The 27,510-nt window shown below is 41.8% G+C and overlaps 1 protein-coding gene across 1 annotated transcript in view; it reads right to left on the bottom strand.

Moving 5' to 3' along the window:
- Positions 1–2,004: 2,004 nt before the first annotated feature.
- Positions 2,005–27,510, bottom strand: part of RET (ret proto-oncogene) — a 162,529-nt gene continuing 137,023 nt past the window's right edge. The window contains exons 14-20 of the mRNA XM_019556164.1: positions 20,330–20,544; positions 20,078–20,200; positions 17,952–18,022; positions 12,721–12,858; positions 8,392–8,491; positions 5,188–5,335; positions 2,005–3,290 (exon numbers count right to left, since the gene is read on the bottom strand). Of these exons, the coding sequence (XP_019411709.1) occupies positions 3,133–3,290; positions 5,188–5,335; positions 8,392–8,491; positions 12,721–12,858; positions 17,952–18,022; positions 20,078–20,200; positions 20,330–20,544 (953 nt within the window). The 3' untranslated portion in view covers positions 2,005–3,132. The remainder of the gene's footprint in view (positions 3,291–5,187; positions 5,336–8,391; positions 8,492–12,720; positions 12,859–17,951; positions 18,023–20,077; positions 20,201–20,329; positions 20,545–27,510) is intronic.

Genomic DNA, 27,510 nt, shown 5'->3' with positions numbered 1-27,510 from the left:
TGCTTTTGTATTTATTTGCCTGCATATGTGTGTGTTTGCATATAACTCCACACACGCGCACATATATATATATGTATGTGTATACACACGCACAACACATACTATGCATAAAAAATATGGATGACTATATTGTTTTTCTCATGACATAATAGGTAGAAATGTGTATTTTCAATATTGTATAAATTATATGACAGAATGCAATGGCTGCAGTCTCTTTTGTTAGCTGTTTGTTAGACATTTACATAATGGGGTTTTCTAAGGATTGCATGCAAGATAAAAAATTTGCACATAGAAGTGTACATTAAAAACTTCTCCCTATGTGGTGATTACAGGAAAATATAACCATGGCTTTCACCCGTCTAGACTTGGTTCCCTTGCCCCAAACCTCAAATAAATATACACTGTCTAAATGATCTATTGCTTTTGTCACACTGGTAGAGCTGGAAGGAGTTTTCTGTGAATATTCCCTCAAATATGAATTCACTTAGGTTGTTCTTGCATTTGTTTGCGTTCATGTCTGAGGGCAATCAGCAAACTATAACATCATATGATTTGTCTTACTAATCACAAGTTACCAAAACAAAACAATTTTCCAGTGCTAGGAGAATCACGTACAAGGAATATACAGGGTACAAAGAGAAACTGTCAAATAATGAATGCATGCATGAATGCCGTGATCTACTTTCTCAAGCGTTCTATGGGCAAGAAAGAGTATCATCTGTTCATTGCAAATTAATCAAGTAGTTCTACTTGAGGTTGAAGGAAATTGTGCGTTGAAACTAATTACCTTTGCATTTGTACATTATGTACTGCATTTATATTTGCATCTCCACAGACTTAATGTATGTGAATGTTTTTCTGCAGGGATAAATTGTTGAATTAACAACATAACATAAGTTGTTCAGAGTTTGAAATATCATGTCACTAGGCTTTCTCTGTTGGCTAGTTATTTCAGTAGCTTTTAGGATGACACTCACCTACCTTAGAGTGATGATCTTGTCAGAGGGTCTGTCATATCAGAAACTGGAATAAAGCATCTGTGGCAATGGAACACTGTCACTTGCTGTAGCTGATGGAAAAAGCATTCCTAGTTTAGAAAAATCTCCTTGCTCCCCTGGATTGTGACAACTGAAATATTCAGAACTCCCAAAGACGAGCTGAAACTGTGGGAAGAGAGTGTATGGACAAACCTGCTAAGCATTTCTGAAAGCTTCAGCTGTAGCTGTTACCTCCCTCATAGACCTCCCTTTTTTGTTGTTCTCACTGAATTCATGTGTAGTTTTTCTCTTGATGGCAGTGAAGAAAAAGCCCATTTAATGGGTTTAGTTTTTTATACCATTTATTTTATAGTTACTTGATGTGCATTTTTACAACGTAACCAGGGTTGGGTCACACTGTTCAGAGCCATTTGAAAAGCAACTGTTGGATCACAACTAAAATTCAGACATCTTTCTTTGTACGCAAGTCTGCATCTTTATGCTTTGCATATAGTACCCTAGAGTGATTATTAGCTTGCATAAAGAAAAATTCACACAGCTACTGCTTGTCCAAAACCAAGTTATAATAAAATACAATACTCCTTTACAAACCAGTGCATAAATTCTAACATAGTGCTTTACATATGTACTTTTTGTTGTTGCAAACCTGGGTTAAGTTTTTGGCAATCTGAGTCATTTGCTTCTTAAATCACAGACTTTAATGGACACACATTGTGCTCACACACAAAAACAACATATGAAAACAGACAGGCTGGAATTTAAGAGATAGGAGCACGCTTTGGTATAATTGGATTATTTAAGAACAGTCATCACAAAGGTAATAACAAGCGTTCAGGATTTATGGTCTAACATCTTTAGAAAACAAACAAAATCTCTTCCACAGGTATTAATTTACAAATAAAAGACAGAAACGTAGTGCTGACCATCTAGCCTTCCATATAAGCTCTATAAGAGTCAGATCATTCACCTAAACACCAAGTCAATGTTGTAGCACATCTTTTTTTAAAATTATTTTTAACATACCCCTAACAAATCTGGGTGACATTTTGACTGTATGGTATAACTAATTGATTAATAACAAAAGCATCAGATAAACTATGCCATGTACACATGTTGCCTACTCATACTCTGGCAAAATCAAAGTTTTATGTGGAGCTGTGTCAATGAGATGTCCTGTACTGGCAATATACTAAACTGTAAAATCAGATTTTAATGGAGAGGATGACTTCAATTCACTGAACATGACTGTAAACAATATCCATTTGTTTTAATTCAGTTCAGTAGACTGTAAGAAAACTTTGAATTCATGGAAGGAATCATGAACGTACAAGAGAATTTAATGCAAGTAAAATGGATGTAATGGAAATTAATTGTGTCAAATGAGCACGCTTGACTGATATCAGTCTATATAATATATCCTGTATCAAATTTATTTCCATTGTGCTAAAGGTAAGAATAGTTTAAACTTAAGAAAACAAACTCTTTTCTCATTAAGACACAACAATACATTTTTACAAGACTTTGATGTTAAATATCAAGTTCTCTACTGAGTTACTTAATGTTTGCTTTCAAACCAAGATAAAGGCTTTATTAATACCAAAATCATGGTGATGCTCTTGATTCTATACCAAGTTCAATTTTGGAAGAATTCCCACCCCACCCCTCACCCCGCATACCCTACATCTATTGTTTGTGCTTCCTGATTAGATCAAGTGGCCTTTTATTCACCACCACCATAAGAAGGAGCAGTTCAAGTACAAGAACATTTTCCCATCCAAGAAAACTGCAATATAGGATGGCTGACCTAAAAATATTGTAAGCATGAAGTTCATGGCCATTTGCAATAAACAGTTACCAAAGCGGACTGTTTGCAAAATGGCAGGCTAAAAATAAGTACTAGAACTACAACTCTTATCGGTTTGATATGTCTTGTGGAAGGGGAAATAATCTATTATATTCTTCATCATGAATAATGCCACTTTAGAACTACCAAAAAGAAAAAAAGAGAGAGTTTGCTACTCCAGAAATCAGTTGGTTTAACCAGTTTTAAATACACAAAGAACGAGCCAATAGACTTTGCATTCTTTGCAAGTTTTTTCCCCTCATGAGTCCATTACCTTTCACCAAGACATTTTTAACTATCAAACTTGTCCATAAATTTTGCCGCTGAGGGTGAAACCATCCAGTTAGCATAAACACTATCATTTGCATATCTTGAAAACACAGAGTTAGTGCCATCGAATCTTGTGAGTGGAACGGGGCTCTCCTCAGGCCAGTTCGGGTATGACATGCCTAAAAATGAAAACAGATAATTTTTTCTGCACTGAAGAACCATAACTTCATGTGCAGACAGTAAGGCCCTTGGCAAAACTCCCTTCAATATTTTAAGTCAGTCCACTGTTTTTTGTCCCAAATAAACTGATATAAACTGTATTCAAACGCCTGAAATACAAATGCTGTTGAACGCAAGTACTTTGAAAAAATAAACTGCTCCCTTGCTAAAAAAGTGTGTGTTTGTATGTGTGTGCATAATACAAGCTATTTTTTTCCACCTGATAAGCCTTCAACTTCTCACAATTTCATATTTCTCTGACAACATTATAGCAAATTGCTTAGCAAGAAGAAGTTCTTCCTGTACAGGAAGTGCACCAAGCAGTAATAAACCTTTGTAGGCATAGGCCAAGATCTAATGTTAATTGAAATCAATAAAATTATTTCCATTTATGTAAATGGATATCTATCCATTGGCTTTGACAGGTTTTGGATGAAATTTATGTCACCATTATGACTCCCCAACTTACATCTGCTTAATTTTAGGAAAGCCTAGGAGCACAATGGGATGGATCCAATAAGGGGCTGTTAAATCCATCCAACAATGCACTGTTAAACAGGTGCATAAGTTTAAGCATATGATTACTCCCTTTGATGCAAATGGAGCTTCTCATGAGTGCTTTCCTAGAGCAAGGACCAAACTGTTTAGCACCTTAAGGATGCAGGTATATATGTGAAAGAACCAAAACAGAGACAAATTTTTCAAAAACAGAAGCTTGATATTGCTTATTTAGGCACCTAAATAACTGGTCCGATTTTCAAAAGGGTGAAGCATATAGCATGTCATTGACCTCAGTGGAAACTGCTGATTGCTCAATCGCTTTTGAAAAACAGACCATCAAGTACCCAAAATTTATGTAAGAACCTGTCTTGGGACACCTACTTATGAAAATTGCTTTTAATATGTAGAAAAAAAATGGACTCCAAACCTATTTGTGAATTACAAGTACATAGAACAATGGAAAAGTTTGAGCTTCTTAAAAAGCCTTACAGATTGAAGAATGAAAAATATAATCTCCGAAATTAGTAAATAGCCAAAAGCATGTAGAATATTTAATCAGGAGACAAAAATATAGGAGTTTTGGCAAGAACCATTTTTACTGTCTCTCTCACCATCACAATATGAAAGCATACGTTCCTTTTAAAAACATTTGCTACATCATTCAATCAGAGTTTAGTGCTGACATTTTCATGATAAAAACAAAGGATGTGAAAACAGTTGAGGGTATTTTCATAACAACTGTCACCGGTTCAATTTTCAGAGGACTGTACAGATGTGCTCAGTCTCCACTGCCTTCTGTATTTTTTAACTTCATCTAATTCCATGATACATTAAACGGCTTATGCAGCTAAAGCATGTTAACAGCAGCTGGGATTTGGGAATCCATCTTGATAAACACAAAACTGTTACAAATTGGGTCCTGCTACTGAACTGAATGCTTAGAAATGTGTGAACAAATCTGTTACTTAAATGAGATGCAGACGCCAATGTATTTGAAGTTCCCAACCACCCCCACAAAGTATAGTGCTTGGATATTCATTTGTTATCATTTAAATATCCCCTGAGTGTACTTCCCTGATGCATATTTTCTCTTTATCATATGATACATATTTGGTAAGTTTACTTATTTTCACATCCTTTTTTTCAATTTTTATTTTAAACATAGCTGCAAAATGTACTAACGTATGGTCCTGATGCAAAGTTTTACAGTTACAAATAAAAAAGCTTTCCAAGCAAATTGATTGGTTTCATTCAGACAAGAAACATTCTAATGGGGTTACAGAGTCTGAGGACAGTGCAGAAGAAAAATCACTTTTTTGTGTTGCTAGAATCTAGTAAATGCATGTGAAATTCTACCATAGAGTTTGTTTTCAATCCATGTGGAAGGAAGGGTTCGAGGGAGGGGAGCATTATTACAGTCCACGAGGGGAGTCTCCTCTTCTGAGAGCCCGTCATCATAAAGTAAGGAGTCAGAGGGTGTGGAAGCTGCAAGATCTAAGTAGTCCTACCAAATAAATGAATAAAAGGCTGGGTTACAATATCTGACAATGTTATTCCTCAACAAAAGCTGCTAAATAAATTTCACTAGTTCCTAAACTGATCAACTACAGGCTAAACATGCATCCTTTTCACAATTTCAGCAGCATTTGCCTTAGACTCTTGATTCCTGTAAAGTGTGCTATCTTTGGCAACGCTCATCTTTGCACAAACAACAGATATACTTCCACAGAAATATGTTCTCTGAGTGCTCCACAGAAATATGCTCTTGGAGGCAACAAAGATGATCAGATATATGGAGCAGGTGCAATCAGGAGAGACCAAAAAGGACTCTTCAGTTTAGAAAGAAGGCTGAGAGGGGAATATGATAGAGGTCAATAACATCATACAGGATGCGGTAAAATGATAACTAAAAATAGAGAGCTGTTATTTGTCAAGTACCAGAATACAAGAACTAAGGGGCACACACTGAATTTATCAGGAAGCAGGTTCAAACCAAACAAGAGGAAATAGTTTTTTATGCTTGTGTAGTTCATTTGTGAAACTTGTTGCTGCAAAAGGTTGTAGAAGCAAGTTGTATAACAAAGGTCAAAAAGGGTTTAGATAAATTCATGGAGAACTGGTCCATTGAGAGTTATTAAACAGCTCAATGAAGGTACATACCCACTGATATCCCTAAATCAATGATGGCAGATATCAGGGAAAGTATGATGAGATGGATCACTCAAAACATGACCCATTCATATTCTCTCTCTCTTTCTGCTACTACCCTCTGTCAGAAACAGGATACTAAGCTAGACAGTGCTGCTGTGATGCACTCTGGCACTTCTCATGCCCTTACATTTAACTATACTTGCCAGTAAGTTAAGACAGCATTCAAAGCTCCACCAGACATGTACTGTTTATTCTCACTTATCCTTGAGATGTAAATGGAGAAGAATGGAGCTTCCACAAGGCCTGCAAGGCATTCCTACAATTTTGCAGCAATGTCATAGTCATGTATAGGATGACAGAAATGGAAAAGATTTGGGGTGATTCTTTTTTTCCCCACATAAAAATAAATATTTGGGTCAACCAAAACAATTCATAACTTCTGCCAATTGTGTAAGTTGTTTGCAGCTGATGAAAAATACTGAAAAAATATGAAGTTGGAATGCTTTCCTTCTACTCTTTCTAAATGAAACATTTTGATTTTTCATTTCAAAATGGTATTTTATCTTGAAAATTACCATAATTCAATTTTTTTTAAAAGATGAATTCCCAAAGTGCAAAATGAAATGGACTGTTCTGTGATGGATGAAACATAACATTTCATTTAACTCAAAATAATTACCATTTTAAGAAGCAAAAATTAAAAATAGTTGTCTCAGATCAACCCCAAATAGATTCCCCTGCCCCGATTTCTGCTTAGCCAGCAAACCAAGAAATCCATTATACAATCTCTTTAGGAATATTATCCAATTTTGTATTGCTATTCTTTCATTAGGCAGGCAAGGTTCTTTGGTATATGTAGTATCTTTTATTAGACCAACTATATTGACTACATATTGTAGACAGTCTGTTTGCAACATATGCAGCAGATATAAATTGGTGGCTGTCAAATATATTTAATAATTACACTTACATATATTTTATTAAATGCATCTCTCTCAAAATAGTCTTTTTAACTTTGAAAATAATTATATTCTATTAATTTGTTTTCTTCGTAATTGGTTTCTTTCTTTTTACTTAAATAAATGTGGTAGCAGCTTTGTTGACACTAACACATCCTTAAATGCAGAATCTGTTTATATAGGTACTCTGTGTTAGATCTGTAACAATAAAGCTACTGGAAGTAGTGACAACATTAATGTTTTTGTATAACACTGCTTTTATATATAGATACATTTTTATATATTTTATATATAGTACCCATATTGCTTTATTTTTAGACCTCACCCTCCACTTCTGTGCGCATGTCCCATTTGCTCATCTCTACATGCCTCTGGTCCAGCACACACCAATGATTTGCACGTACATAATTTCCATGTCCAAGTCCAATCAAATGTGTGCGCAGGGGCAGGGGTATTGGTTAGACAAAGCAACAGGTGTGTGCATTGTGTATTATGGCATCTATCATTCAAGATACTTAGGGACTACACAGATCTAGAATCAAATAAATGCATACATTTTCTTGGTTTCTAGGATCATAGAGCTTAGTCCTTCATAAAATGAAGGCTATGTCTGTGTAAAGGCACCACTACCAATGAGGTCTTTTGAATTTCCAGGAAAATCTCTATGGGATTCTCATAGTTTTAAAGTAGGTCAGATTGTAAAAAGAACTAGTTTTAATATTTTGTTACTATTATCAGGACCTTAAGATATTCCCTCTCAGAATGAAACTTTACATCCACGGTGCTCGAGCTTTTTATCTTATGCCCATCTGCAGGTCAGATCTGGCCCATGTGCCCAACCCAGCAGGAGTAGTGGGGCCAAATCTGGTACAGAGTGGGGCAGGGACCAGCCTAGCCCTTATACAGCTGGGCAGGAGGATGGGGGGACCTGGCCCTGATTTGGCTGCACAAGGGGAAGGGGGCATAGCCCAGCCCCCTTCCGACTGCAAGAGGTTTGGAAATTTTCCAGCAGGGGAGAGATGCAGTATTAAATTGCCACTGCCAAATTTCCTGGCCTATGGGGAGCCTGCTTGGCAATGTTGTGTTCATTCACACACAGTTTATTTTATTTATTTTGCTTCCAACTTCTGGATTATTCAGTAGAATAGTTTATATTAACTCTACATTGTTACCAAGAGGTATCTAATAATTATTAAGGAAAATACACAGATTAAAACAACCATCTACTATACACATTTAAGACTTGACATTTGCTACATCTTTTAAAACTGAATTACTTTAACCAAAGTTACACTATACCTAGTGCAAGCCATGTTTGTGGATACCTAAAATCCTGATTAAAATAGGAACCCTTCTGGTCAAACCCTTACTCTGTATTACTCCATATGTGAGAAAAATCTGTCAACTAGTTTTTATTACCTTTTGAAAACTCTGACTGCAAAAGACTTACCCTACTCTTCACCATCATTTTCTCCAATTCCTTGCTGATCTCAGCAAATGTTGGCCTCTTATCTGGTTCCTGTTTCCAGCAGCGCAACATCAGATTATACCTGTATGTATGCATTATAATACAGTTTTTAATTATGCTGTCCCTTTAGGAAATGGCCTTCTTCAGAACTCAAGACAGAAACAGGAGGGGACAGAATTAAGGTTTTACAAGCAACTGTATACCTGGAATTTCCTAACTTTTGAGTGCTTCATTTTGAATGCTTCATAGCCTACGCTGTTTTTCTTTTATGTTGCTTCTTTGGAATGTAATACATTAAAGATTAAATAAGATGACAGAAAAGTTTGGGGAAATCTTTCTAAGCATTGCAACCTTGTGGGATACATTACCTCCCCACTGCTTGGTTTGATCATTTGAAACAGGTTTAGAAAAAACATTTAAGTAGTTTATCTTAATATATGTATACTCTAATAGCTTAAAAAAACCTGCCCAGATTTACCATGTAAAAGGAATAAAAGAAATAAACAAACCTACAACAAAACCATCATGTGGCTGGGAAAACAAATACATGACATGCATAACTGGGTGGAAAGGACTGTTTTGAAGTGAAAGCATCTTGCTTGCTGAAGGGGAGAAGTGCAAATCATTTTGAATATTCATTTGGTGTAGAATGTTTCGACTTTTTAGCTTCTGATTACAACTAAATTCACTGCATCTTGATGGCATTCTGTTTATATCATGCACAACAAAAAATAACTGTACAAGTTATGCTGCTATTTACTTCCCAAGTGTGCTTAAAGATCCTTCAAAGAGACAAGGAGGTCTTTCTTGATGTCCACAGTTAAAAATGAGTCACTGAGGACCCTACATTGACTATGACTAAGCAGAGCCTAGCCATCATTTTCCAGATGTATCCATATTTTGAGCTTATAACAGGGTGCCTCATCCTCAGATGCATTCAGGGAAATGAACTATTCATTTCTCATTAGGGCTAGAGTCAGACATTCCACATAAACTGGTTTAAGTAATCAGAAATGGGTTTAAACCTGTAATAGAACAGATATTTGATACGCATAAACTAGTTTCAAAATTGCCAAAAGTGGTTTGAGATAAACCTGGTTGAATGTACTATCAGACTTAAGTGATTTGGCTCAAACTGGTTTATGCAATGTGTGTCCCAGACCCCTTCCTAGTTTAAGTTAAACCAGAGTCCTCCAGCATCCCAGCACGCTGTCTGGCCTAGGCTGTGCTCTCTGCTCCGCAGCAGGGCTGGCCCCACCCCTCTGCTCTCTAACTTGAGCAGGGACCAGCCATAGTGAGATACTGACTGGCATGGCCCCATTAAGACAAAGTGGGCAGAGAGGGGACTATTTCTTCACCCTAACAGGACCATGGCGGGGCCATAATGTTCCGTGCTGGGAGGGATGCTTCACCCACCTCCTCCCCCACAAGGCAGAGTGGGGAGGGCTGTGTGAGGTACTGAAGGGGGACTCCTCCTCCTCCCCCCCAAACTGCTGTGGAGTGGGGAGGGGGGCTCTGCAAGGCTGCCTGGCCCCTAGAGGGGCACTCTTCCCCCCGCAGGGTAGGGAGGGAGGCTCTGTTCAGTGCTGGGGGGGACTCTTTCCCCTTCCCCCGCCACCACAGGGAGGGGAGTGGGGGCTCTGTTCAGTGCTGGGGAGTACTCTTTCCCCTCCTCCTCCTCCCCTATGCCACAGGGCTAGAAGGGGGGTGGCTCTGTGAGGTGCTATCTGGCCCAGCCAGGGCCACTGCCAGCAGCTGCAGCTCAGTGGCGGGGACACCGAGCCCAGCCTGGCCCAGCCCAGCATGCAGCCAGCAGCTGCTAGCCAGGCCAGCTTAGAGACACCAGCAGGGCCAGAGCCTGGCAGCTGCCTACCACACAGGCTGCCGTGGACCCACAAGCCCCTGTGGTGCCTCCAAGGTGTCCTAGCTAGCAGCTGCTAGCCATGCACTGGGCCAGGCTGGGCTGCACTTGCTGAAAAGGCTCAGCATCCCCGTTAATGAGCCACAGTTGCTGGGCATAGCCCCACCCGCGCCCTGGCCCAGCCAGACCATGCAGCTGCCTCAGCTGGAGCAGAATGAAGCCAGTCCAGGCCCCGGGGGTGAGGTCACCCCCAGCAGCTGTGCCCTGGCTGGGCCGGACCGGGAAGCGCCACACAGAGTGCCCCCTCCCTGCACCACGGGCAAGGGGAGTAGGAGAAAAAGAGAAGAAAGAGGAGTCCCCCCGGTACTGAACAGAAACCCCACTCCCCCCCATGGCGATGTGGTGCAGGTGGGGTTAGGAGGAGGAAGAGGGGGAAGAGTCCACTCCCAGCACTGAACAGAGGCCCTGCTCCACGGGGGGAAGGAGAGGGGAGCAGTGGGGGGGAAGAGTCCACTTCTGGGGCCCTAGCAGCCTTGCACAGAGCTCCCCTCCCCACCTCCACAGCAATGGGGGAAGGGAGGAGGGGGAAGAGTTCCCCTCTGGGGCTGGGCGGTGCTGTATGCTGGGCTTGTTCCTGGCTGTGAAGGAGCTGCTGGGATGGGCAGAGCTCTCCCCTACTCCTCCTCTCCTGTTACAGTGATCTGGCCACGCTCCCTCTTCCTCCACCCTCTGAACCCTGCAGACCAAGGTTGGGGTTTAAACCACTCCTCAGTCTTACTCAGGCCTGCTGTGGCCTGGCCATACCTGCCCCCGCTCAACTCAGCTTCACTGTGGAAGGAAAGGACTGCTCTAGTGCCCCCAGGCTACTGGTCTGATTTCCAGAGTAAAAAGCAAATGTCTATGCAATTGCAAACTGGCTCAATCTCTGCAGGTTAGACTAACCTGCAAAGATTGAATCAATTCAGCTTTTTGAAAGTCTGTCCCTAGCCTAGGTGAATGATACAAGATGAGCTGTCATGCAGTCAGAGTAACTAGCTTGGCTTACACAAGGACCTCATGATTTGACAACAGCCATATTGACTTTTAGGTCCAGATATCTCCTCTACAGGGCTATTTCTCTCCAGAGCATCTATCCTGTGTACTGTCAGGAAGGTCTGACACCTAGCAATCTATATGTAATGAGTAGACAGAGCCCAGAAAATAAAACTTCTAATTTTCAGAAAACAAACAAGGATGCCTATACACGAACAACAAGAATGCTTTGATGTGCTGTCAGAGTGGACTCATTTAACTGAGTCTGTTGGAGCATGGTAATTACCGTGCTCCTTTAGACTCCAGCATCTTGTGCATCAGCATCTCTGTGGTGAAAAATGGCAGCAGGGGCACTTTAATTAAAGCTCATTCAATGAGCTTTAGTTAGAACATCCCCACCATCATTTTCCAGCATGGGGACGCCAATAAACAAGATGTTCCAGGTGCTTTAATTCCAGTGACTTTCAGAGCCACTCTATTTAAAGCATGCCCTCTCCCCACACCTGACCCACTCTCGGAGCATGTGTATAAATGCCCCAACTTTTCAGGATTTGAAAGTGTTCAAACTATATCTTGAATAGTTCAAGCATCACTATATTACATTTCTTGTCCCTCCACTTTTGAATATTCAAGTAATGTTTTTTCCTTACGCTGGTGAGTACATTAGTCAGTTTCCTGCAAGCATTTTGGGAATAGCTGCAGGCACTTGTATTGTAATTCTTTTCATCCTCCTTACATATGTAACCTCATCCCACTTTTCTGCCTGTTTATTATATCCATTTCCTTACTTTTACAACTCTGTCCCCTGAGTTCCCTATGTGCAGATGTTACATTTAAATCGACTTAACTATGTTGAGGTTGATCTTAATGTTGATTTCTGCAGATGTTCAGGGAGGTTAAAATTGGAAAAGAATGGCTGATCTAGTGAATGTTTGCATATGTTGGGAGTGCAGCTGGGTCTATAAAAGCCAAGCTACATGCTCCAGCCTGGGGCTACTCTCTTTCTACTCCTGGCCCACCAAACTCTGACTAGGCTATTTTTATCCTCCTAATCCCCACCACCGCTAGATGGACAACACCCTCAATAGACTCACCACCACTCCCATGGACTCACCAGCTCCTCTCCACAATCCCACCCCTCACCCAATGGACCCACTAGCCCCTCTCATCCTGTCCGCCCCTTTCCCCACCCTGAGTTATTTAAATCAGTCTCCCAGAATGGCTCTTGGAACCAACAAACATTGGCGCACATCGCTCCCAATCTATGATCACCTAGTTTAAAGTAAGCAGGGTGATTGTAGACCAACTGGGGTGAATATCTGCATGTATCCTAAAAGTTATGCTGGAGATGGCTGTTATTTAAACAACCTTACTTCCAGAGAGATTTCTATCAATGTGACCAAATAAGATCTACTTACATTTCTTCACTGCAGTTTTCTGGTCTCTCCATTCTATAGCCTGTTTTTAGGAGGTTAAAGAGTCTTTCGGGAGCAATACCTGGATAGGGATTACCTCCCAGGGTTACAATCTCCCACAGCAGAACTCCAAATGACCATCTGAGAAAAAAAGAAATAATTATTCACATGGACTGCTAGAGTTTAAAAGGCTAGCATGGCCCCTTAACCAACTAGCATCCATTACTGTATCATTTTGAGATCCCAACCAAGTCCAAAGCCCCATTTTGCTAGGTACTGAGCATATAGCAAAAAGTCAGCCTTCCTCAAAATTTAAAACATTAACGAAAAAAGACAGACTAGAGGTAGGAGAAGGTGACTCATTATACATGAAGAAGATTGGGAACTAAAGCACTCAGGGATAAAGTAACTTGCCAAGGCTGTCTAGGAAACTCTGGTAAATTTGGAAGCTTAATGAGTATCTCCTTAGTCTGAGTTCAGTATCTCATTCTCAACTATGGGCTCATCCTTCTCAGTTGCACTTTAATGTCATATAATTCACCTCAATAAAAGTCCAATAGGCCTATTTGCATGAATTTATTTAATCAGGAACGTAAAAGCAGAAGTACTGCTGGTAGAAAGTAGAACTGGTCAGTTCTTTAGGAAATTTGAAATACACAATAAACAATTAAAGTTGTGATAAAAAAAGGAAATGTAAAAAGTGTTCTTCTACCTTTCTTTTGAACAATAACGACACAAATACCATGATACAAACATATGCATAAAAGGCCTGAGGCTTTTCCCTTTAGAGGAAACCTTACATCAGAAAGATAGGCACAAGTAACAATAATCTAATCCAGACCCTATTTAAACTCCCCTAAAAATCTGAATGTTCCCAATGACAGGTCTTGGAAAACAGCCAAAATCACTTGTTTCCATTCATTGTATAAGCTTAGTGGGACGCCCTGGTGAGCAAAATAACAGAAAAATTGCAACAAATGCCCACTTTTGTTTTCTAGTTGTTTGTTTAATTTTTGTGAAAGCTTCAAATTTGAAGGGGACCGAAGAAGAGTTACAGATCCACAACATGTCTGCGATAGGTGTCTAATTCCCTTAGACACCTTTGAAAATCCCACCCCAGAATTTTAGCATAGACAGTGCTCTATATGACTGTCTTTCACTCCTCTCTTCATAGTTCTTTAAGGTTTTTAACAAGAGAAGTGACATTCCCAGATCCAGGACCCATGAAAACTTTAAAATGGTTGTGTACACAGTGTGTTCAAGACAGAATAAATGACTAGTCTTGTGCAGGCCTAGATGATACTTAAACAGATTTTTTTCTTATGCTAATGTTCTATAAATTCATTTTTCAACAGTCTGCCTATTCTGAAAAGCTAATGTATATTAATAACATTCCACTGCACTTTATTCATTCCTTCTATTCTTCCCTTATGCTCCTTGTTCATGCAATCCTTTTTGGGGCCCCATCAGGGAATAATTCCCTGTGTGATTAATCCAAACAGGATATGTGGTATTACTAGGCTTTATTTCCAAGATTGTCTTTTGTTAAAGGTGAATTTTTCCAACACGCTGTAATAGGGTGTAACTTGCTAGTAGTTCCTCCATTAGCTCCACTTTTTTGGGCAAATGTTCAGATATTGGAGTTTATTTTTGTAATTGTGACAATTAACTAGGTTGGGGGAGGGTTGGAGAGATTTTCCATTGTATGATCTTTGTGGATGAATAAAAAGCCCTCAGAGATGGAAAGAAAAATACACACAAGATGACTGTGGGCTGACACTACATTTGTCTAGGTTCCAACCTATGAAGTGAAATGGGTTTTGCAATGGGATTGGAAAAAATGTATCAAAGCTGGCAAGCTGAACTTCTATTAGAGCAATGCCAATTACTAACTATATATAAACATCTTAAAAGGAAGAAGCTGGAGAAAAAGAAATATAGAATTGCTGAGGTTAATTCAACTTTTTGGAATGGATTTAGTATTTTTGATTACATTTGACATAAAGTAGGTAAATATATAAAACAAACCTCACCGTTCTCCCCAAAAGTAACCCTTTCCTTCTTCAGTTTGGGAGTGTTGGACTTCAAGTCCAAGAAACTGCTACTGGAATAACAACCTGCACATATGTCTCAACTCTATTCTGGAATTCTGGAAAGGTTATAAAGGTTAAGGAGCCACTATGTAATAATCTAGGGATATTGATATTTAGTAATACCATGAATACCTGGTCATCTCAGCAATGAAACAAAATCACTGTATACTTTAGGGTGATTTAATACAATTTCCACAAACTAAAAGGACAGAGAGACACTACCACAGCTGAGAATGCAAAGACTAAAAGAACTCTAAACAAGGGTGTCAGTTGTCAGAGAACAGACTGATAGGGAAAGGTGTTTTGTAAAAAAAAAAAAAAACTGAAATACTGGATCATTTATCAAATCCAGCAAATAATAAGGGCTGGATGAGAACTGAATTTTCTTAGGGAACCCCATAATTTAATTTTTATCTTTTATGAAATGGAATGGAAATAAAAATACAAAAATGATTTTTGTGAAATAAAATTAAAAGAATGATTTTGGGTCGATCAAGATATTTTATTTCTATATAATTAGAGCATCTTAGTCTTAATTTTGGCCTTTAAAAATGCAAATATTAATTTTGTTTACAAAAAAGTAATTATAGAAAAGATTCAAAGTATTCCTTTCTGAAAGAGTTGTCAGAGGACATCATTAAAAAACCCTTTTTTAAATAAACAAAGTTTCATTAAAATGGCTACATATTTTTGATGGGCATATTTTAAATTGTGATGAAAACTTTTTTGTCAAAAATTTTTGTCAAAAATAGTTCAATAAAAATAAATAAATCAAATCTTAGAGTAAAGAAGGCACATGACTTGATGGGTTTATGGATTTAATGTCTGTTTTCCAAGACTGCTTTTGTTCAAAATAATTTATTTTTTTATTTAAGGTGTCTGTCCTGTCTCAAGTTAGCACAGTCATTGCTCCCTAAGGTAATAGAATAGCATAGTCTGAGCCAAAGTCAGGCTTGCTTAGCCTGGTTAATATCAGGGGATTGCAGTCCACATAGGGTGCTCACAAACATGCAACTCCCCAGTCTAACTCATGGCGCTTCACAGAAAGTGCCATGAGATACACCAACCCTCCCAATCCCACAGACATTCTCTGTTGGATCAGGAGGATGGAGGATCAAGTTTCACTTTGGAGTCGATCCAACAAGAGAGGCTGCATGACTGCAGTCTCTTCTAGCCCCATCCCCCTGTTCCTAGCTCTGGTGCTGTCTCAGGATAGGAGATGGGGAAGGAAGGGGAGGGAGGTCCATCCTGGGGTTTGCTCAGCCTCCGCTGGATTGTGGGGGAAGGGAGTGGGAATTGGAGCCTTTCACACTGCAGGGGAGACTCCAATCAACCCCCGTCCCAGGCTGGGCAAATCCCAGGCAGAACTCACTCCCCTCCCTTCCCATCCTGAAGACAGCATTGGGAATGGGGCTTGGTTGCTTCAGCCCAGCCCTGCTCCCAGTGTGCATTGACAGAAGTTAATGAAGGCGCTCTACTTTGCAGCACCTTCAACTGAACCCTGTAATGAGGGTTCATTTGTTGCACATTTTTAAAAGTACTTTGCAGTTGTACACTTTTGTCAGTGCACCAGCCAATCATATGACAAAATGACACTTCAGTCAGTGCCCATAAGGATCAGGAGATTCTTCCTCGAGGAGCTTGGTTCCTGAGAAGGGTTGATCTTAGAGACCCCAACAGAAGACAGAGGTTTGTGGTTTGCTCAGCAGTTGAAACATGAGCTATTTTTTGGTTGCGTATGTAACACTAACATCCAAAGCAGGAGTGTCTCACACTAGGAACTCCTTTTCTTCTCTGTTGGGTATCTCCTTTTTGCATCACACAGGATACAGTCCCCATATGCTGTCTGATTTTCTCCCAGACAACTAGAACACAGTATGAACACACTGGAGATCATCTAAATTCATCATGACAGGGATGTAATATGATGTACTCAGCACATCTCTTAAGAAGAACTGGACTCTGTTCTTGTCTTCAATGCTACAGACTGGGGCAGGCAAAACACAGCCTGTGGGCCATATTAGGCCCACCAATTGATCCCATATGGTCCACCGACTGTCATTGGAAGCCTGAGAAGGAAGGGCTGTCCCTACTGTGCTCCACTCTGCCACAGCTGGGGCTGGGCTGCTCAGCATGCAGACTCCTCTGCCCGCCTCCCCTCACCCCGCAACCATACCATTGCCTGGCTTCCTGTTGGCGCTGCCTGTGCAGTTGTGGCACTGTGGCTGTTAAGCCCACACAAGACAAGATTCAATGTGGTGCAGTGAGCAGCCATCCCACCTGCCCACCTGCTGTGATGAGCTGCTGCTGCTGCTGTGGTACCACTAAGAGGCGAGTTTGTGCTGGCCATGGGGGGCTCAGCCTCAGGCAGCTGCCCCCAACTTTCCCAGTGCAGCACAAGGGCAGCAGCTTATCATGGTGGGCAGGTAGGATGGCTACTAAGCATGCTGCATCTCATCTCAGCCCATGTTGGCCCAGCTGCTGGCAGCCATGGTGCCAGGACTGTGCAGAGCCAACAGGGAGCCAGGCAGGGAGATGAAAGAGTCTGCACACTGTATCCCAGCCCAGCCCTAGCTGGGGCAGAGCAGAGTACAGGCAGGGAGGTGGAAGAGGCTGCTCACAAAGAGTCTAATCCTGCTTTCATTAATGAAGCCAGTTGGAGTTTTTGCACTGGCTTAATTGTTTGAATGGGAGCAGAGGCCCTAAATCCCTAGTCCTGTCACTGAGCCCACAGACTAGGTTCTAAGATGTGGACACTTGGCAACTAGAAAAAGGACTATGTCCACTAAATGTCATTTCACCTAGGACTACAATATCAGAGGGCATCAACATGATGGTATTACTGATTTAGGCTCCCAAGACTGAAAGGTTAGATGTTAAATATGAGTTTGGCCCCAAAGTCATTAATTTTGATGGGAGTTACATACCTCAAAACCCTGAGGACCAGGATCTTAGTCTTGTACTTAATGAATAGCCCACAACTTCAAAAGTTCTGTATACTTCACCACCGCTAGTACAACTAACATTTGGTCTCTGATTTTTGTTTGCTTTTGTCGTATAAACTATAACTGGTAAGAATACTACAGTAGTTTATTAAACTCTATAAGCATGTAATCTATAATGAACACAATTTGGACTCACACATCGCTTTGTGTTGTATATATATGATCAAACAGGGATTCTATTGCCATCCATTTGACAGGTATTCGACCCTAAGAGAAAAACAACAACAACAAAATTACTGGATGAGAAAATGTTCTTTTACCTTTGGAACGATAAAAGATTATTTATTGAACTGTACTGCCAATGTGCAAGCATGGTGGACTGAACAACATGATATTTCATTAAATGAACACAACAGGTTACAGGACACAGCTTAAAACCTCTTTCTAATCATTGCTGAACTCGCCCATGCATTCACAGGAGGTCCAAATTCCGAAGAGACTCACATGGTCAATATAGAATGATGTTCAGATGATTTACATGGCAAATTTAGTTAACATAGATGTCTATACATGTTCACAAAAAGCTAACAAATTGGGAACAGTACAGTCATATTAGCAGAGCTTAATGGCATGAGCATCACCGTGCCAATGAGGCTACTCTGCCCCTATTTCAGGAGCTAATGCTTGCACAGCCATCATTGCCTCTCTCAGCACAGCAGCATCTCATGCTGTATAAGAAATGCCATAGGTGATATTGTCAAAGGGCTTTTTCCATGGTCACTTCTGTATCTAAATATCTGGGGAAATTCCAATCTGAAATTCTCATGTGTGAGACTTTGTACTAGCAGTATATTCACACTAAATTGAATCATTGGCTGTGCTGACCTTCACAGTCTGAGCTTCCAACTAACTTCAAATTTATATGCAAAAGCCCCAAAATCAGTTGTATACATGCAGGCAACTTCACAGAAAGCAGAATTTGGTTTGCTAATTTTTAATGACCATATCTGTTACAAGAATAACTAACAACCAGATTCCATTGTTTTGGCAATCAAAAGGACTTGTATTAAGGGAAAGCGGCGATATAGTTCAACAATGAGAGAAACCATCCTAATACTAGAGGAGAGGCTCTCCATCAAATTTCCTTTGCACTGCCCTACTGATGAAATGTTACCATAAGCTGAATACTGCCACAAGCACCATAAACAAATTAGGCTATTTCTGGACAGTTAATTATAATTTACTGTGGCGGGCAAAACAGAATAGCTTTAAAGATTATGTGGCATTATACATCTGTAGCCATCCTATTGTGTCCATTTTTTGTATCAGAGATGAGCCCAACCTCTGGCACTAGATTGGGATTTTTTTCCTTTTTAGAGTAGTTATGAGCCTCATCCACACTAGAAGGAGAACAATTCTTCTGAAATTAGGATCTGGACTGAGATTCCACATCTGGAGCATTCAGACTCAAAATGCACTCTGATTTAAAGGATGATCAGATCTTTCTACATATTGTTTTGTTAGCCTGACAGTTATAAAAGGGTGAAGAGAAAATAATGCCTTGTTTAGATAAAGTAGCAAGATGAAATTAGATGCATGTGAGGAACAGCCATACGAGACACTAACTGGCCTACAAACTAACAGCCATACAAAATGACTAGCTAAAAAAATTAAAATAGAACCATCTTTTATTATATTTTTCAATATCATTAATATAGTGTATACTATTTCTATGTGACAATCATACCCATAATAAAAGGAACAAGACAAACCCAGGTTATAGAATGCACGGAAATATGCTTTCTAGAAACAGTCCAGGGTTTTAACACCCCCCCCAGGATGTAGACTGCTCATATAGCAATCTATATGGCAACTTTTACCTATGCTCTAAGCAGATGTGTTACTGCAATAACACAAATAAATATTCCCCCTGATAATAAAAGCACTGTCTTTATCTGTCTAGGTGCTTAATTTTGGCCCCAGGGCATGCACTCATTTTGTTTAATCTTCACCCTTTGTTCCACATTTTTTTATGCAAAACAGCGGGTAACTGTGTCTTGGATCATGTATTTTGATGTGAACTCACTCCCTTGATGAAGTAATAATCCCAGCAAAAGATAACATTCAGAGGCCTAACAGGGCAGCTCTGCATCCTGGGAAGCAATGGTACACAGGGGAATCATGGCTGCTGGCAGTGACGTGCAGCCTGCCAAGCAGCTGTGGTGGCTGCTGTTTTTGCACCACCACCATCCTCCAAAACAGTGCATAGGGCTGCTGCCTCAGTTGCCCCACATTGGTTACACTACTAGACATGTGTGATACCTTGCTTCTTTTGACATAAGAATCCTCTTCATAAACATCTCGAGATAAGCCAAAATCAGAAATCTTCATTTTGCGTCCTTCTGCGACCAGCACATTTCTGGCTGCTAAATCCCGATGAACAAGCTTTTAAAAGAAACCCAACATCATGGTTATTGCTCCACTGGGGAAAAAAAAAGCATGGGGAAAAATCTACAACTAATACATTTGTGGCTATCACAGCGACACACTAAATTCATTGCTATAACTCTGCACCTTCATTTCTGCAAGGTACTGCATTCCTCGAGATATCTGCCATGCAAATGAGATGAGGTCTCCCATTGTTAAGGCTCTCTCATCTGGGTTGTCCAAGTAGCTTGAATTTCTGTTGCCATCGCTGCCTACGTAGCTAGGTCCCACTTTCCGACTTTCCCTGAGAAAACTGCGTAACGAGCCATACTTTGCATATTCCACAATTAAATACAGTGGTCCTGAGGGACAGAAAGGGAAATAAAATCACTATGACTGGTTTGATCTACTTGCAAGGAAGTCTATTTTTTTGGTTAATAACACAAGTTGTTTTGCTACAGTTCTTGGCCACAATATCCTGTAGAGGTGCATATGAATCAACAGTGATGGGGGGAGAGGGGGCGACTGGGTAGGCTATCCTTGTATTCCAGGTCCTAGGTTGTAGTAGGAACCCAAAAGAAACTTTGGGTTAGAAACAGAAATTACACATAAGCCAGTATAAGAGTTCAGAAACCAGTCCAAATCTGTAATGTAACAGAAATTCAGTGTGCATAAACTGCTTTCAAAATGGCCAAAACACTTTAAGATAAACCTGGATCAGAACGTGTAGTATCAGACTGAACTAATTTCAGTTAAATCCATTTACTAAACTTCTGTCTCAGATCCCCTTCAGGTTCAAGTTAGCGCACAGTCCCCCAGCATCCCATGTCTGCTCCAGCTGAACAGGGAGGCATATTCTAGTAGGGCTGTGCAAAATTTCACTGGCTGTTTTGTTAAAATGCTGTTTTGACAGGTTTTGAGCTCGAAACAGTGAAATTGAAATGAAACAAAAGGCTTTGAAATGAGCTAAAACAAAACAAGGCAGTCAAAACATTCTGAAAGTTTCAAAACTTTTCAAGTTTTGAAGCTGCACTTGTTTGCAGCTAAAGAGAAACTAAGGAGAGGGAGGGGAAAGAGGTGGGGAGGACTGCTCTGATATTGACATGTGTAGCCTGCCAGTAACTGTGATCCTTCCCTGAGGTCACTTCCAATCCCAGTGCTCTGGGAAAGGGACAGAAAAATAGCATAAAAAGTATTGTTTGAACTGAGCTTTCTCTGTGCCTTCACATTAACAAGTGACACAAGTTTTGCTTGGAACAGTCTGAGGTGTGGTTTCACAGAAACGCCTGCACCTATCTCCTTGAAACTTGGCAAGCTTCATGGCCATAGAAGGGGCTACCATCCCTGCAAGTTTCAGCCAGAAACGGCTGCACCTATCTCCTTGAAACTTGGCAAGCTTCATGGCCATAGAATGGGCTACCATCCCTGCAAGTTTCAGCCAGAAACGGCTGCACCTATCTCCTTGAAACTTGGCAAGCTTCATGGCCATAGAAGGGGCTACCACCCCTGCAAGTTTCAGCCAGAAACGCCTGCACCTATCTCCTTGAAACTTGGCAAGCTTCATGGCCATAGAAGGGGCTACCATCCCTGCAAGTTTCAGCCAAATCAGGCAAGAAATGACATATTTGCAATTTTGTGCTTCCCCATTTTAGCCTATGGGCAACACATCGAAACAGTGTCAAAACAGCAAAACAGTTTTGACGAAACAAAATGGAACTGTGCTTTCGAAACAAAACTCAAAATAAAACGCTGTCCTGTTGAAATGGTGAAATGGAAGTTGAAATGAAACAGTGCTGTTTCGCACAACCCTATATTCTACTACCCCTGGCTTCTGGCCTGAGCCACTGCAGGCATGTACCTGCATTTCCAGGATCAAAAGTAAATGTCTGTTCACTTGCTAATCAGTCCAATCTGTGCAGTTTAGACTAGCCTGCAAAGATTGAATTGATTCAGCCTCAGGCTTTTTTGACTGTCTGTACTTAGGGCCAGAGAACAAACTGTGAATCCATTCCTAAGAGTTCTGAGCTTTGACATACTTTCATCTTCTATAAAACTTCACTGAAAGAGCTGCCCTGAAAGGTTTTAGCAACAATGAATTGCATGTGGAAACCAACCCTGGTGTGGCTATTTCCCTCACTGATATAGGTTGTCTATTATTGCACTGCAGTAGGAATTCTAGAGTATGTTAACACCCAGCAGGCCCCAGACACCTTAGTCCTGTCTGCATGCTCCAAACCTGGAAATGCACTGGTGAGGCAGTTGCAGGTCTGCCTCCAGCAGCCTCTTTCAAGCACAATCTTCAGAGCAGTTGCATAGGGGACCCCTAAGACAGCATCAATAGGTTGACTCTGGATTTGAAGCATGCAAATGAGATCAGACAGGTGGGGTGAAGTGTCAGTTCTGAGCATAATATACTCACCTCACTCCTACGATTGTTTATTTTGACTTCAAGGATGTCTCCACTACACTGTTACAAGTTCTTACCTTGCTTTTGCCCAACTGGCCTTCCTCCTTTCAATAAGGATGAGATTACACGCTCCAGTTGCAAGTGGTAATTGTAAGGAATGTTAGCTAGTGTTACAGTTACCACGAGTAGCACATTAAGGGTTACTACCCTTTCTAAGGAGCACTGCACAGACTCACCATTAGAGGGCTGGTAAGTAGGGGCATATTTGAGCCTGGGCTCTCCCTGCTCTGTTGGGGGAAGGAGAAGCAGGATGCTTGGAGGCGAAGCAGAACAGAGCAACAAGCTATAAGTTGGAAAAACATGGACATGGGAGTTTTCATGTAATGGTTAGTTATTTAAAAGCATTCCTATTTAACTGAAGTTAAATAACATAAAAAAATGAAGACTGTAGACTCTCACTGGTTTCAATAAATTATGGGTGGTGGGAAAGGGCTGGCTGGGGTGGAGGGTGGGGCCTCCTATGAGAGCTCCCAACACAACCAGCACTTTTGGCTTGAGGCTGGAGGAGGCCAGAGTAGACTGCAAGTGGGGCTATACGGCAGTTGGGTTGGCACAGGTCTAGTGAGAGTGGTGCTGCAAGGGGGGATTGAGGAGCCCATCCATAGTTCCCTCCTGCTGGGGGCAGGGGTTCTGAACCCCTGGTAACCAACATCACTGGCTGCCTGCAGGACAGCCAACTATTCCAGCTAGCCACCAAGCTCCCTGCCCCTACTGGGGAAGCAGGGAGCAGCTCCTGCCAGCGAGCTGCATGGGGGGACTGAGGAGTGTGGAGCTTGGGCTGGTGACCCAAGATCACACACCATTTGCTGGCTGCTCCTCCCCACCTTGTACAGGGCTCAAGCTCAAATACCCACCATCTTGCACTCTTTCCAGTGGCTGCTTCAAGTTTAAAGGGACAATGTCTTCCCTCACAGCAATTGGGTGGCTGTGCTGGGAACTGACAGGGAGGGAGAAGCAGGCATGCAATGCAGGCTGCCGGGGACAAGTGGGTCACTGAGAAGCCCCCCACCCATGGTAGCTCCCTGCTGGGGCTTTCCAGCTGCCATAGAGCTAAGGAGGATAGAAAGTCAGTCTTTGGAGTAGAGGAGTGGGAAAGGCTGGGAATGGTGTATCCTGAGATGCTGAAGGACTCTAAGTTGGTCATTTTATGTCAATGGAATGCTCAGAACTCAACTTAAAACTACCTAGTTAACATCAGTTAGTAATAATCAAATCATATCAGATCAAAAGTTACTAAAGAGCTCTGGGTGCAAGGGTGAAGGGGACAGGAGATCAGGTGATGTTCTCCTTGATTCTTCCAGTCAAGAGGAAGGGCCAGGGCAGGAGCAGATGCATCCTGCAGATCAACGCATGACTGCAGAGATGATGTTGCCAGCAGGGCTTTGGCTACTTTGACCATGGCATGTTGTTCCAAGAAGAAGAATTGCTAGGAAAAGACAGGATCCACCTGACTAAGAAAGGGAAAAGCATCTTCACAGACAGGCTTCACTAAACTAGTGAGGAAGGCTTTAAACTAGGGGGATGGAGACCAAAGCCCTGAGGTGAGGGGGTAAGTGGATGACCTAGAGAAAGCACAAGCAAGAGGGGACACCAACTGCGGCAGCCTCATTCTTCATGAGAAAGTAGGGCAATCGGCTAGTTACCTTAGGTGTCTGTACATCAATGCACCCAACTTGGGAAACCAGCAGGAAGAATTGGAAGTTCTTACATAGTTATGGAACTATGACATGATTGGAATAACAGAGACTTGGTGTGATAGTTTGCATGACTGCATTAGTATCACTGGGGTACTGTAAGATTAGGGTTAGGGATGGGTACAAACTGTTCAGGAAGTACAGGCGAGGAAGAAGAAAAGGAGGAGTTGTACTTTATGCTAGAGCTGTGCAATTACTCAGAGGTCCAGTGTGAAACAGGAGATAAGCCTGTTGAAAGTCTCTGCGTTAGAGTCAAAAGGGAAAGCAACAAGAATGGTGTCGTGGTGGGGGTCTGCTATAGACCAGACCATGAGGATGAAGTGGATGAACCTTTCTCCAAACAGCTAGCAGAAGTTTTCCAATCACAAGCCCTGGTTCTCATGAGAGATTTCAATCACCCTGACATCTTCTGGGAAGGCTATACAGCAGTGCCCAGGCAATCCAGGCAGTTTCTGGAGAGTGGTGGAGACAACTTCCTAGTCTTAAGTGTTGAAGAAGCTGACAGGGGCTGTGCTCTTCTTGACCTGCTACTCACAAACAGGAAAGAATTGACTGGGGATGTAGAGGTGGATGGCAACTTGGGCAGCAGCCACCACAATATGACTGAGTTCAGGATCCTGAGGAAAGGAAGGAAGGAGAGTGGCAGAGCAAGAACCCTGGACTTCAGAAAAAACAGACTTAGGCCCACTCAAGGACCTGATGGGCAGGATCCCCTGGGAGGCGTGTCTAAGGGGGAAAGGAGTCCATGAAAGCGGTTGTATTTTAAAAAACCTGAGGGTGCAAGAATGAAGCAACTTGATGCACAGGAAGACTATCAAGTATAGCAGAAAACCAGCTTCGCTTAGCAGGGAACTCTTCAGTGAACTAAAACACCAAAAGGGAGCTTACAAAAAAATAGAAACATGGACAAACAACTAGGGAGCAGTATAAGATAATTGCTCAGCCATGCAAGGGTGAAATCAGGAAGGCCAAAGTGCAACCGGAGTTGCAGCTAGTAAGGGACATGAAGGGTAACAAGAAAGGTTTCCTCAAGTATGTCAGCAACAGTAGGAAGATCAGGCAAAGCATGTGACCCTGACTCAATGGGGAAGGCAACCTAGTGACAAATGATGCAGAAAAGGCTAAAGTACTAAATGCCTTTTTTACCTCAATCTTCACAGGCACGGTCAGTTACCAGACTGCTGTATCTGGCAGCACAGTTTGGGGAGGAAGTAAAACAGCTGAAAGTGGTGAAAGAACAGGTTAGAAACTATTTAGAAAAAGCTGGATGTATACAGGTTCGTGGGGCTAGATGCTGTTCAACTGAGGGTGCTGAGGGAATTGGCTGATGTGACTGCAGAGCCACTGGCCATTATCTTTGAAAACCCATGGCAATTGGGAAAGGTCTTGGATGTTTAAAAAAGGCCAAATATAGTACCCATCTTTAAGAAAGGGAAAAAGAAGGATTCAGGGAACTATGGAACAGTCAGCCTCACCTCAGTCCCTGGATAAACAATGGAGCAGGTCCTCAAGGAATTCATTTCTAAGCACTTAAAGGAGAAAAGGCTGATTAGGAATAGTCAGAATGGATTCACCAAGGGCAAATGATGCCTGACCAACATGATTGCTTTCTATGTTGAGATGACTTGCTCTGTGGATGTGGGGAGAGATTTCATAGACAGTAGGGCTGGAAGGGACCTTGTAAGATCATTGGGTCCAGTCCCCTGCCAAGGGGCAGGAAGTCAGCTAGGTTCAAAGGATCCCAGCAAAAGTCAGCTAGGGTCAAAGGATCCCAGTCCAAATGTTTCTTGAAAGAGTCCAGAGTAGGTGCTTGCACTCCCTCTGGGGGGAATTTGTTTCAGGCCTTGCAATAAGGTTTTTTCTTTTGTCCAGCTTAACACAGTCTTGCAGGAGTTTGTGACCATTGGACCTTGTCATTCCCTGGGGTGCTCTGGTGAACTGGTGTTCCCCCACATGCTGATGCACACCCTTTATGTACTTATAGGCTGCCACCAAGTCACCCCTGAGCCTGCACCTCTCCAGGCTGAAGAATCCCATAGCTTGCAGCCTCTCTTCATAAGGCCTGTTCTCTTGCCCTCTGATCATGAGCGTGGCTCTCCTCTGGACTCTTTCAAGCTTCTCCACTTCCTTCCTAAATTGTGGAGCCCAGAACTGGATGCAGTACTCCTGCTATGGCCTCACCAAAGCCAAGCACAGTGGGAGGATGAAATCCTGGGTCTTGCTCAAGTTGCATTGGTAGATGCAAGCCAGAGCAGTGGCTACACCTAGACTTTAGCCAGGCTTTTGATATCATCTCCCACAATATCCTCACAAGCAAGTTAGGGAAGTCTTCTCCTTTGGCAAGCCCTCACAGTCAAGGATGATTGTCTTCCTTGACTCTCTTATCTGTGTGTCTGATGAGGTCTATCTGGGATCAACAGGCTCTACTGCATCTCAGACATGTGTTTCTGTGTGGGGCAGGTGCTGCTGGATTTTTTTTATTTGGTCTGTGACGTGCTGTTTCTGCCACTCTCACTTTTCCATCTCCTGTTGTTATGAGGTCTCAAAGTACCGAGCTCCCTGCAGCAGGCTTCCTCCATTTGGGGTGGTCCTGGGTGATAGTCTCCCATGAATTGACATCAATGTTGCATTTTAAGTTGGCCTTGATGACATCCCTGAAGCACTTTCTTTGCCCTCCTTTTAAGCATATGCCTTAGGTGAGGTGGGAGAATAAAACTCGCTTCCAGAGTCTGAAGTCAGACATCTAGTTGGGCAGTTCATGTCATCTAAGTTGATGCTGGATGATAATTGCTTCAGTACTAGTGATGTTTGCTTGAGGGGGACACTAATGTTGGTGCATCTGTCTTCCTGCTGGATTTGGAGGATGTTCTGCAGACAACGTTGATGGTACTTCTCCAACAGCTTTAGATGTCTCTTGTATGTTGTCTATGACTCAGCTCCATACAGCAAGGTGGGGATCATAGAATCATAGAAGTAGGGTCAGAAGGGACCTTGTAGATCTTCAAGCCTGACCTCCCGCCTGGGCAGGAGAAAAGACTGGACTCAAATGAGTCCAGTCAGGTAGTCATCAAGCCTCTTCTTAAAGATCCCCAGGGTAGGAGCCAGCACCACTTCCCTAGGAAGTTGGTTCCAGCTCCTAGCCGCCCTAACTGTGAAGTAGTTCTTGC

This window comes from Crocodylus porosus, unplaced genomic scaffold, assembly GCF_001723895.1.
Source record: "Crocodylus porosus isolate Cpor-Errol unplaced genomic scaffold, CroPor_comp1, whole genome shotgun sequence".
NCBI classification, from domain to species: Eukaryota; Metazoa; Chordata; order Crocodylia; family Crocodylidae; genus Crocodylus; species Crocodylus porosus.
This window is presented reverse-complemented; position numbering and strand designations above follow the sequence as displayed.